The sequence below is a fragment of the Rhipicephalus sanguineus genome, chromosome 1 (genome assembly GCF_013339695.2).
Source record: "Rhipicephalus sanguineus isolate Rsan-2018 chromosome 1, BIME_Rsan_1.4, whole genome shotgun sequence".
Taxonomy (NCBI): Eukaryota; Metazoa; Arthropoda; class Arachnida; order Ixodida; family Ixodidae; genus Rhipicephalus; species Rhipicephalus sanguineus.
The window spans coordinates 238,758,415-238,771,110 of NC_051176.1; the positions used below are offsets into that span (position 1 = coordinate 238,758,415).

A 12,696-nucleotide genomic window follows, 5' to 3' on the forward strand; every position below is an offset into this window, starting at 1 on the left:
CCGACGAGAGTGAGAACCGGCCTGTTTGAAAAGAGGGTGCCTGGGGAAACGGCAACTTCGCGCTCCGCTTGTGGCCTTTACGCGGCGCGCACGACTGTAGTATTTGGCAGAGCAGTTCATAGCCGTGTCAGCTTTCCGCAGGATGTGTTTTTTCAACAAGCCCAAGGGGTGCTTCATGACCCCTTTAAGCAGGCAGCTGTGGAACAAATATTGAGGTATATTTGCAAATGACTGCAGACAAATATTGGCGATATATAAGGCCCACGTGGGTGTAGGACGTTCACCAGCGATGCTGGTGAGCTCTCTGAATATATCGGTGCGAAACAATATGCAGTGAACAGGTTGCTGCCGACGCCGAAGAGCGCCGGTAAGAACTGAAAGCTTATCCCAACTACTGCTGTAATATTGTCAACATGCTAGACGAGCAAGCTTATGATAATGGTGGTTCTTTGTGACATTGGGCTAAACGACGGTCAAGCTGTTGCCCAACGAGAGACCACGCTTAGAACAACGTTGGTGTGAATCTCTTTCGCGAATACTAAGGTCGCTGACAAGTAAGAAAATAAAATGATGTTTCGGCAGCATTATGCCTTAATTTTCTGCAGCTCGTTCTTCCCGGACCTCACAAGAACGAGCTGATCACTACTTAATGACAGGACATCGCGACACAAGAACGACACATGGAGTAAAAACACGGGAAGAGCGCTGTCTGCCAACAGTCGTTCTTTGTCACGCTGTCCTTTATGAAGCCGTGCCAGCTATAGCCCAGCTTTCCACAGTACACTGATTACTAATGCTCATTGACAACTAACCAAAGCTACAAAGAACTCACCGACGTCGACGTCGAAGCTGACGTGCTCGTTGCCTGCGTACTCCTTGACGAGGAAAATGTCCTTCCAGGATTCGCCAGCCGAGCTCTCGTCCTTGGCACGCGTGTGCTGCAGGTGGCGCAGCGAGTGCGCGTGCCCCAAGAGACCGCTGCGGGTGCGCGAGTGGAAACCGCAGGCCGTGCACTGGTAGTGACGCGCCACGTCGCCGCGCAAGTTCGTCTCGGCTGCCACGAGGAAGAGGAAGAGCCTGGCCACCAGGTCGTGCCTGGCGCTGGCCGCGTGGAGCTGGAGCTTGTGCACCGAATTGGTGTAGTAGTCGCACGCATTGCAGCGCACCTGGACGGGGTTGCTGACGTTGACGTACTTGAGCTTCCAGTCGTTGCGCGGGCCGCCCTCCTTTATATGGTTCACGTGCTGCAGCCTCTGCAGGTGCTTGTCCGTTTTGCAGTGGAGCTGGAAGTTAGCCCTCAGGTTGGTCTTGTAGGAACAGAGTTTGCAGACGTAGCTGCCGGCCACCGCCATGAGGACTTCGTCTTCGCGCTGCCGCGTGCGGTCCTGTTGGAAGTGGGCCCCGAGGGCTTCCACCGAGTCCACTGAAAACAAACCGCAGACACAGCATTGGAACAGCTGCGACGTGTCGTCGGTCGAGAGCTCTAGGCGCAGCGTCGGGTCCGGGTGCTCCATGTCCATTGTGGGCGAGGCGAGCGGCGAGCCCGCGGCGGCCGCGGCAAGGGCCTGCTGCTGCTGGTGCTGCTGGGAGGCCATCATGAGCAAGGCATGGTTGTAAGCCATGTCCGCGAGCGCCGCCTCCGGTTGCAGCTGGCCGTCGCAGGGCAGCAAGAGGCCCGGGTGGAACTGGAACAGCGGGTCCAGGGCCTGGGCCTGCTGCAGAGCGCTCAGCTGTTGCATGTGCTTAACGTTCTGCTGCAGGACCATCATGTTGTGCGTGTGCTTCTCGCTGGTCATGTGGATGCGCAGGTTTCGCGCCACGTTCGTCTCGTAATTGCACACGTCGCACCGCCACGTCGCCTTGGGTTTGGCCGCTGGCCCGGGCTTCTTGACGGCCTCCGGAAGCGCCGGAGGCTGCTGCTGCTGCGGCGGCTGCTGCTGCTGGAGGAGCTGCTCGGGTGTGGCCTGCAAGTTGCCGTTCTGGAGCTCCTGAATGTTGTTGATGTGCTTGTCGGACTGCATGTGGATGCTCAGGTTGCCCTTGGTGGTCGTCGAGTAATTGCAGACCTCGCAGCGGTATGGCTTGTAGCCGCATGTGTATGTCTCGCCTCTTGCTAGCCGCGGGTGCGGTTGGCTGGTCAGGCAGTAGATGCAGTTCAGCTCGTTCTCGGGATGTTTCTCCTTCATGTGGATCTCGAGTGTTTCTTGGTACTTGTAGTGCCAGTTGCACTTTGGACATTTCAGTGTTTTGCAGGAATTACGGGAGTGCATCATTGTCATGTGGCCACCGAGGGAGCGCGACGATCCCAGGACCGTGTCGCACTTCGGACATTCCACGCCATTGGTCTTGCCATCCGGGTGTTGTGGGCAGGCCATCACTGGCGAAGCGCAGGCGTTCAGGAACGGTGGTTGTGGCAGAAGCTTGGGCGACACGCCAGGAGAAGACGAGCTGCCCGCGCTCATCGGTCGTTCAGCCGACGGCGGCGAAGTCCGAGTTAGAGGCTCAGCGTTGGTTGGCAGGGTCACAGGCGTCACTTTTTCTGCGGTTGCTGCCACTACAGGAGGATTCTCGACGACTGCAGCGGCAGCTGCCGCCGCCTTGGCTATCTTTTCAATATTCGCCAAGTCCTCAAGCTCTGGCGCCAACGTTTCGTCTGGTCGATGACTTGTGTTCGAAGAGCTGGGCGGCGTCAGCACAGGTGCTTGAGGACTTTCGCGAGCTTCTTGGGCCGACGGAGCTTCGGGACCATTTGTGTTCACGCTTAAAAGCGGGCCGACGCCTGCCTCCGCTGGCGCCAATGAACTTGAAGATGAGCTACTGGCGATGGGATTCTTGGCTTGAAACTTTCCACTGCCGCACGGGCCGCCGGCGCCTTGTGCGGGAAGGGGCTCGAGAAAGGACAGCAGGGGCTCTTTGTCCTTTCCCACCCCTTGAATGATGGCCGAAATATTTTTCTGGTTCATCATGTGGCGCTCTTCGTCCGTCAACGTGATACCGTGCTCGCCAATCGCGTGGCCTACAAATGACTTAGTGAAACCGAAAGACAGCTTGCAGATAAAGCACATAAGAATAGGCTTGATGGGCACCGACGGATGTTCCATAAGCGGGAGGTTCGTATTCAGAAGAGTACTCCAACCCGGCGGCCGCGAAGATTTCTTCTCGTCGGCTACACCATCCGCGCCATCTTCTGCGGCTCCTTTTTCGTCCTTATTCTTCTGGTCCCGCACCGAAAAGACGCGATAGCTGTGCATGATAGGGACTTCAGGAACCTTCTTCTTTTCTTGCAAGAGACTATATGCTTGGCCATAGAGGGCACTATAGAGGGCGGGATTGCGCGAAATATGGAACGCGTTGACCACTTGCGGAATGATCGGAGGCGGCGTAACACCTGGCCCATCGACAATGCTGCCTTCTTGGTGGGGGAGGTCCAAGCTGCAGTCTTCATCGCTAACACCGTCAGAGTCCCCCGCGGTCGCAGTTTCGATGATGAAAGCCGATCCGTCCGGGTTGTACACAATCTTTCCGTTGAATGTTTCCACATCGCTGAGGGAAGAGCTCTGGTCCGACGCGTCAGCCGGATCTTCTTTAAACTGCTGGCTCGGGGGACTTCCACCGTCGGCCGACTTGTCACCACGCTCAGCGCCGGACGCTGGACAGTCTTCGGGAGTCATGCTGGCCACTACAGCAGGCTGCTGGCCCGTGTCCATGCTACGCTGGGGGGCTTCCATGGCTCAGTTACGTCATGACGATGCAGCAGTTCTGCAAAAGACAAGAAAAACAATAATGCATGAGTGGCAGAATAGTAACAGACGCTCGCTCATTTCAAACAGAAATCTCGAGCAACAGACAACAAAGAGGCCATATCCAGCAAGCATAAAACAGGGAAGAGGTAAATTAAGCGTCAATCTGGATGTTTCCAGAGGCATCACGCATAACGTCATGATGTATGGTGTTCTCGCATGGTGACGATAAAGTGTTTTTGTTCGCTCCACGCCGTGGAATGTATAGAACGCCCTCATATACACAAGCTTGGAAGGGGCACAAATGCTCACGACTTTTGCGAGTCGTTATTTTCGAGCGCTGCGTCACGCTGAAAAATTTGAAGGCCATATATGTCGCCTTAACAATATAAATCACTGACACGTCGCATTTTGACAACTCTTACCAGTAAGGAACGGGCAAAGCTATGGACAGTTCGCACATTATCACGCAACGTGTCACAAAAGTCACAACAGCTGCCAGCTTAACACGTGCGCGTATTTGTTGCATTTGGCATAGAAGCAAAAAAAAAAAGAAACTACCAGAAGTAAAGTCACATAAAGCAGAAATGAAGGTAGTGATTTCGGCATTTGTATCGAAGCAAAAATTTTAAGAACTCTTTGGCGTTTAAAAGTTGCCCCCTTTAATTATCAGGGGCGAATTCTTTAATTTCTTGCGAAAATGCCACGCTTGCGCGATCGAAAGCGAAACGAGCCCTGTAATGACACTCTAATCACCTAATTCCAAGATTCCCCAAGAAACTGGCGCATTTCGCTTACTTCCAAGTGCAGCTGTCTTTCTTTTATTTGCGAATGTCGTCGTAAGCGAGCGGGGACCGCACACAAAGTTCGCAAAGTCCATTCGCTCGATCGACCGCGCTTTGCACGGACCACCTTTTGCGCCCATTCGCTGCCTCATTTCACATGGGCATCCGGTGAAGAAGGGGAAAGGAAAAAAAAAGAGAGAACCATAAAACACGCCACCAGTGGAAGACGGAACAGCGCTTAATAGCGTCCGCGGGTAATTGCCGAGTATAAAATCGAATTTTTCTTGCTTTGGGCACAGTGCGGGTTCGGAGATTAATTGGTCGCGCAAAGGTCGTCACGTTCTCAATTCTGCTCTCACAACATAAAAAAAAAGCGCCGGATATATGGCAAATTCCATCAAAGATGACCGCCACTAGTGCTCCGAGGCGAGGCAAGGTCGTGTGTCACGTGATCAGGTGATACAGCTAGAGCAGAAACAAAGATGGGCAAACGCTCTAGGGGGCAACTTGATCTAGTTGCTACAGTACGCAAATCGACGAAGCATTCGTGTCAATATACGCCATTTAACCATAGACGGCATCAGAAAGGCCGAAGCGTTACGAGTACTTCGTGAAAACAATAGCGGTTCAATAAAATATGAAACAACTAAAAAATCTGCGGAAGAGCCAAGCGAGCTAAGTAAACATATCAACAGACCTCGTTAAGCTACCTTATTTAACATTCGTGCACGCGTGACCTTCTGAGAATGTCCCTTCCCTATATTTCCCCCTGCCGCACGGACAACCAAGCATGCCCGCTGATTTGCGTACCCTCGCGGACGTGTTGCGCTCGCTCGGCCGTTCCCTACGAGCTTAACGGCTACAGTAAACAAAGAATATAAGGAGGTGACAAAAGAATTATGAAGAAACGTTTTTACAGGGAACGACATGACAAACACACGGAGGCGAAGAAGAGCGAAAGACACCCAGCCTCGGCAAGGTCTCTTTCTAAGCAAGGATTAGGGATTATGTGTTTCCATCAGTCCCTTGAACAAAGAGCTGAATCACTGGTGCGAAACGCTATAAAGGCGGCGCATTGCGAAAGACATCGTTTGTGCACCGCTCCCCATTCCGATCCCTCAAAGAAACGAAGAGGAGAAAAAACATAGCCCCGATTCAAACATCATGGCATCGTTGTGTGTTTTAGCCAGGGGTGATAGGCATAGGGAAGCAAAGGACAAAGTGCGATCAAAAAATAAGATAGACTGCCACCTAGCAGCAGCTGGGTCCAAACAAAGCAGACAGCAGAGACAAAGGCGCCAGTGAATTTTTCACCTTCGTGTGGCTCTTGCGTACGGGTGGGGATACCCTCCTTGAGGCGCACACTCTCTCCTTCTCATGCTGGGCAAGGCATTCTTTCTGCTCCAATTCTGAATCAATGGCGCCTTCCTTCTTTGTTTAATACTCTTCTTTTCTCCATGGACAATTTCAAAGCATCTGCGCTCGCTTTCGCATCCTTGGCTCCTTCGCAACCCCATAACTCCCTCCAAGGAGGAGACCGGAACACAAAACACTTATTTACACTCGCAAGAGGCTGCATGATGTCTCCGAATGCATTCACGAGGCGAACCGTTCACACGCAGCTATAACCGGCAGACCGGCATTGTGCAGTGGCGCCTTGGCTTTCTTTTTTTCATGGCGCCCCCCTTATTTGCGGGAAAGTGACGCAGACGGAGGGCGCATTTTCAGGAAAAAAATTGAGATGCAAGAACCACGCTGATGTCAAACGTGTTGCAACTCAACCTGCAACGATTTGTAATTCGACTGTGGTGTTACCAGCGCGGTAAACGACGCGCTGAGAACTCCGACGTCGGCGAGTCATTCGCAGACAGGATTAGACCATGACCAACAGCTTACGAGACGACATTTGTGCGAAACCTTTCTCGAAAAGTTATGTCCCGTATTGACAGAATCAAGCAACAAAATCTATCAGGCATAAAAGGCGCGAGACGCTATCTATAGCGGCGCACTGCGATGACACCTTTATATGTGCCACCGGGCACTGCAGTTCTCACGTGGACACACAACTTTATTATTCATAAAACACTACACTTTTCGTTCAGGGACACGTATAAAATTAGTTAGCGATCACGCTCATTTAAATACGCATGCCTGTCGAAAAGCAGCGCAGCCTAGCGTCAACCAATATGACCCGCGTAACAACGGTTTCCCCCGCATAGCGGGGCGCATAAGTTCCTCTGTATGCGCGAGATGTGCGAGTCTTTGTCCAAGATACAAAACATAGTCGAAGCGCTGCCCAGGCAAAAACACATGCTAGAAGGGAGCAGTATCGAGCGTGCGCGCCGATTTACAAAATTAAATTGCAGAAAAACTACACACGCGCTGTTGCACTGGTGCGATTGTATTCACCTCAGATGAATGCATGCAAAAAAAAAAAAAGAAATAATAATAATCGCAGTGACCCTTTAATGTCGACCGTGAGTGCCGCAGGGCGGGCAAGCACCTTACAGAACAGGCAACACACCCCTGCTTTGACTGGGTAAACGTGGTCAAGCGAGATTTATATTAATAGGACACGACCGCTCTTTCTGCTCACGAATAAAACAAAAGGCGAAAAAAAAAAAGCCTCCGTGGCGACGCATAGCCCTCGCGATGCGACGGCACATTCGGGGCGGTCGCCGAGTGGTGATATACAGACGGCGGCGAGCCCTCCAGATCACGCACCCGATTATACGGAAAGCCACAAAATGTGAAAAACAGTAAAACAAGCGGAAGCAAAGGATAAAGCGCTGGCAAATGGAATCTGGCAACGCTGCCTTGAGTCAGCGTCGCGCCTAATTCGGCCAGCACTTCCAGCCAAGAAGATGCCGGGGCGCATGAGAGCTTGTCTTTTATCGCCAAGTGAAGGCCCAGGACGAGGCGCACAGAACACGGTACTCTTAGCATCCCCTCGTTAAAAGTAATGGCGCCTCGTACGCAATATCTATATTTATAGATGCCCCGTGCGCCCCTGGCGAACTTGAAACAAACCAGCCCACACAAACACGCCGAGCCTAAATTACCACCAACCCTCGTCTATATGTCTCGTAAGTAAGAGGAAAAAGAAAACACAGGCCACGCCTCAGTGCTCCGATAGGCAGGTTCGATAGCTTTAAACACGAATAAAGTGTCTCGGCGCCGGACTAGCTGACTCCATGCCACACATGTTTCGAATAGCTATACCAAGTTGCCGACAGCGACGCACCTAAGCGGCACAAGTTTGCATACGTGCAGGCTGACTACAAAGCGTCAATAATAATAAAGAAAAAGAAAACTTCCCGCAAGCAACAGAAAGAACGCAGTTTGACAAGTAAATTCCATACCGAGTTCGCTTCAGTGAAATCAAGGTGGTTGTCGTATACGACACGACAAAACTTTGAAGCGATAACAAGCTACAAGAAACCGCGGCAGACCGAGTTTTCTAAATAATATCTTGGGCTGCATTTGGGCACATGGTCACGTGGCAGAATAAAGCAGGTTAAAGGGACACTAAAGGCAAATAACAATTTATGTCACAGTGAAAGCCCAATGTATGACAACTTCTAAAACGGCAATATTATCGACAGCAGTGCCCTACTTACCGAGAAGTTAAGCTAAATGTATCACATGATGAGCGCCATGAGTGGGACATTTTCGAAGTGATCCCGATGACGTATGGAAGTTGGCTTACAATAAATCACTAGTAATCAAACTAGCAGCAGTAAAAAAAGAACATTCCAAGCATCAAAAGACGTAATAACATGCTGTTTGTTCGTTTCCGCTTGATTCATGGAAAACAAAACCTCCGTGGCGTTGCCATGGGGAACGGCGCGCGTGGTTCAAAGGTTCCGTTTTCGCCGAACAGCGCCTCGCCCGTCTCAGTGGTAGTTTCGGGATCGCGTACTGCCGTGCGTGCTTAGCGCGCTCGTGAAAGTCGCTCTGACAGAAAGTTCGACAAAATGCCGCATGCGTGTGATATTGCCGGATGCCCGAGTGGTGCACAACGCCAGTGCTGCAGCAAGGAAACCGGTGTGTCTTTTCACTGGGTGCCGCGGAATGAACCCTTACGCTCGAAGTGGCTTTAGTGTCATGCCATTGCGCCAGTGTGCTAAACAGTCAAAACCTCTGCTTGTGTGCTCGCTGCACTTTCGTACTGAGGATTACGAGACCAACCGCAACTTGTTGAAGGCTTTGAATGTGCCCGTCCGAGCAAGCCTTTGCCGAAGCGCCGTTGTTGCTACTGTGGGTCCCGCTACTTCCGCTCGGCTGCTACTAGTGTCGGCGGCCGCAACGTTTATAGATACTTTTTATAAACGTTGGGCGGCCGCGCAGTAAAAGCGGGCAACGTTGGGCACGGCAGCAGTGACGTATGAAAGTCGTATTTTCAGGCGGGAGATTTGAAGCGCGCTAACGCGATGCGGACCACTAAAAATGTGATTTTATTTCAAAATAAGCACTTCCTTGGCACAAAAGCAGCACTACGAGGTTTCTGGACCGCTATTTCAACAAGCAACGTCGACTTAATATTTGCCTTTAGTGTCCCTTTAATGCTACATGCCTGCATGCATGCACACTTAAGTAGGCATCTTGAAGATATCAGTTTAGAGAAATACGCTTTCAACATCTGCAGTGGATTAAACTACTGCTCCCTTTAACACTCATCTGCAGTACATTGTTTCACAGTGTAGATAAGTGCTATACTAAGACCTTTTCCTCGACAGTGGCTCCAAGCACAGGATTGCTAGCGAATGCGTATGATTTATGGCCTGGCTGGCTCCGTTCCTCTAAGTTGCTCTGCGTTCCTCTAAGGACCTCTAAGTTGCTCTTTAAAGATAGATAATAACCTTATTAACGCAGAAATCGCGGACCTTCCATGAAAAATTTTTATTCATTTTTGTTGATGCGAATGAAAACCGCAGGCGAATAACACTGTGACAGAATAACATTCAACAGATTTAGAGGGCGTCCCAGCTATCACGCCGCACGAAGAAAAAAAGAAGAGGAACGTCGTTACGCGACGCACACCTAGTGCATATTGTTTCTAGCATACTGTAGTAGCCGCTACTAATTTTTTCGTTAATGATGTTTGGTTAATTAGTCCTAATTATGTTTCTAACTCGACAAGTACTCACCTAATCATTAAAATGTCAATGAGGCATATGTAAGCATGGTCAAATGACATCTAACTGCGCTATTTTCAGCAACTTACTAATTACGTGCTTATTTTTGCCGGCTGATAAAGAAAGCATGTAAAATATGAAAAATAACACGTGACTACGCTCCCACCCGCAAAAGGTGGGAGCGTAGTCTTGCCTTGCTACCTCACAGTGAGCCTGTTCGAGGGCGCTGCTTCATGATGAGCGCTGCAGTCTAGTCACGTGCCAATTTTCAGATTTCGCGGGCCTTCTTTACTGGCAAAAAAAAAAAAAAGCGAGCAAGCAATTAGCACGTTGTTGAAAATAGCGCTGTTCGGTCATTTGAACACGCCTACATATGCCTCATTGACATTTTAATAATTAGCTGAGTATTTGTCGAGTTAGAAACATAATTAGGACTAATTAACTAAACCTCATTGACGAAAAAAAATAGTAGTGGCTACTACAGTATGCTGGAAACAATATACACTAGGTGTGCTTCGCGTAACGACGTTCCTCTTCTTTTTCTAATCGTGCTGCGTGATAGCTCGGACTCCCTGTAACACACACACACACACACACACACACACACACACACACACACACACACACACACAAAATTTCATTATGTCTACATAAACTTAAGCGAAATCTCCTGCGGCGGAAAGCCAATTTGTTACACAACAGCTTGACTACTTGAAGAGGCGAACGTCATTTGCACGACAATCGCATAGCTATGTTCGCTCATTATAAAGGTTCACTAATTAGCGCTAATTAGAGACGTGCAGCGTTTGGCCTAACTGCGGCATTGAAGTCGAGCAGTGACCAAGCGATGTTTACTCGTCGGAAATCATGCGCTTAACAGCTACGTCACAAAATTCATCTACAAAGAAATGCATTGATATTACAATTGACACTCCTTAGCCTGTAATTTCGCCACAGAGCCGATAATCGTTAATGCGCTATCAATTATTTGGACAGATCTGGGCAAGAAAATCATTTTGTTCAATCGCCCTCGATATACTTCATTTTAACTGCACGGCTCAACGTGGACCTTTGTGATTGGTCTTTATTACGCTATCTCTGCCTCCACCTAACAAAAAAAATTGCGTGGAACTGCAGCCCTAGGAAATAGCGCGGCGCAGTGGAATTGACACCTTGCAACAATGTTGCTGCGCATGCGAGAGCAAATATATGTAATAATCAAACCGCCTATATAGGCGGTCTGCCAGCGCACCACCTGAACAAATTAGTTTAAAAAAAAAAATCTCGTAGCAGGCGTTCCTGCAAGCTTTTTTGTAATGAAAACCTCGTTCACAGACTGCTCTTCTCGCTCTTGGGTACGTTTGCCCTCCCATATTTTAGTGAAGGTGGACAGCATGACAAAGGCTTTTCGAAAATTACTGCTGGAATGTCGCCCCACAACCCTGCATCTGGTGATCGGGGACATCGCTGTTCAGCAGGCACTGCGGCGTGCATAGAAACACGAAGAAACGACAATGCCCGGACAAGCGTGAATGGAAACATTAGTTTCTTCTATACTACGTGGTCGGTGTCATTTCTATGGAAAATATTTCTGCTCGCTCATGCAAGGCAGCATTTACACTGCAGCAGAAATTTTTTAAGACTTTGCGGTGCTCCTGCATCTTCACAGGAATGGGTAGGGGGCAACGCACTTGCTGAGATGGAGAGTGGTTATTAGGAAAGACGCTCATAAGCGTATCTCCTAACCTCGAACCATCATCTCTAATTTGAGTACGGGCAAGCGTGGACATTCGGTGCACGAAAAACAGTCTGTGAACAAAGGTTTTTGATTGAAAAAAAGCTTGCGGGAATGCCCACTGACGAGTGTTTGCAAATCGTGAATTGGAAAGCGCGAACTTCTTGCGGTTAGCAAGGGGTTCACGCTTCGTGCACTGAATTGACTCAATAGAGTCTTTTAGCAAGTTACGCAAATACGGTACGCAAATACTGTAAGGCAGTACGGTACCGCTCCTCTTTTCCCGGTCGTTGAGCGGCCAAAGCACAACCAGCGGGAAAGGAGGAACGCTACCGTACTGCCTTACCGTATTTGCGTACCGTATTTTCGTAACTTGCTAAAAGACTCTAATGTGGGATACTGGTGGTAATGATAAATGTTTTACTTAATATGGTCTTTTGACAGTGGTGGTTTACCGTACGTTAGGTACAGAAATACCGTGCTGTCGTGGTGGGCAAGCCGCTATCGCAATCTGCAAGGTCCGTTGTTGCCGTACGCATCGAGCAACTCGTCGAACTAAAAGGTTTTCGGATTGTGGTATATTTAACACGGAACGGTAATACCATAAAGTATACGTTGCGGTATTACCCTCACTGCTAAAACACCATATTGCTGTCATCACTATACCTAAACCAAGGACGCATCCAACCTTGGGCGAAGAAACAACTCTTCTTCGCTAACTTTACCTTTATATAAAATGTTCATTCCGTCTCTCTACCTTCCAATGTTTATGTATTCATTCAATTTATTCGCGAGCGCTCCCTGTATAGCGTACAACTTCGGGACTCCTTTCTGTCTGTCAGGTACTGTATTAACAAAATTTTGTATTTATGTGAAATAAGCTGAATAATAATATAGCCAATAGGCAGTTCAACCACGCTCGCGTCAAGAATTAAAACATGACCAAACGACCACGCGGATGCACACGGGCTGCTCACGTCACTTTACTGCTCAAATTGGCGCTTAGACTGCCAAGCTTCAAGTCACTGAATGAGCTCTACTCCAAAGGAAGAATGAATGAAGTCCACAGTTAACGCAGTCGCCCATCCTGCCTGCGAGGCACGCATTTAAAACCGTTGTGGAGCGTACCGAACAGACGTGGTCCTCATTCAAGAAAAAAGAAGAGCAAAAAAATGCATACCGCCATGGTTAGCATCCACGATAAATTGGGTTGAAAGAATAAACAGGGATCGCAAGCCTGCACGTTCCGCCACGCACCATTCATAGACAAAGGGCGCCGCCGAAGAGGAAAAAGAATT

The 12,696-nt window shown here is 49.4% G+C and overlaps 1 protein-coding gene across 3 annotated transcripts in view; it reads right to left on the reverse strand.

The window, feature by feature from the left end:
- Window positions 1–12,696, reverse strand: part of LOC119375239 (zinc finger homeobox protein 4) — a 252,257-nt gene that overhangs the window by 10,790 nt on the left and 228,771 nt on the right. For all 3 annotated transcript variants that reach the window (XM_037645431.2, XM_049420444.1, XM_037645423.2), the window contains one exon: window positions 833–3,759. In XM_037645431.2, coding sequence (XP_037501359.1) covers window positions 833–3,728 — 2,896 coding nt within the window. In that variant the 5' untranslated portion in view covers window positions 3,729–3,759. The remainder of the gene's footprint in view (window positions 1–832; window positions 3,760–12,696) is intronic.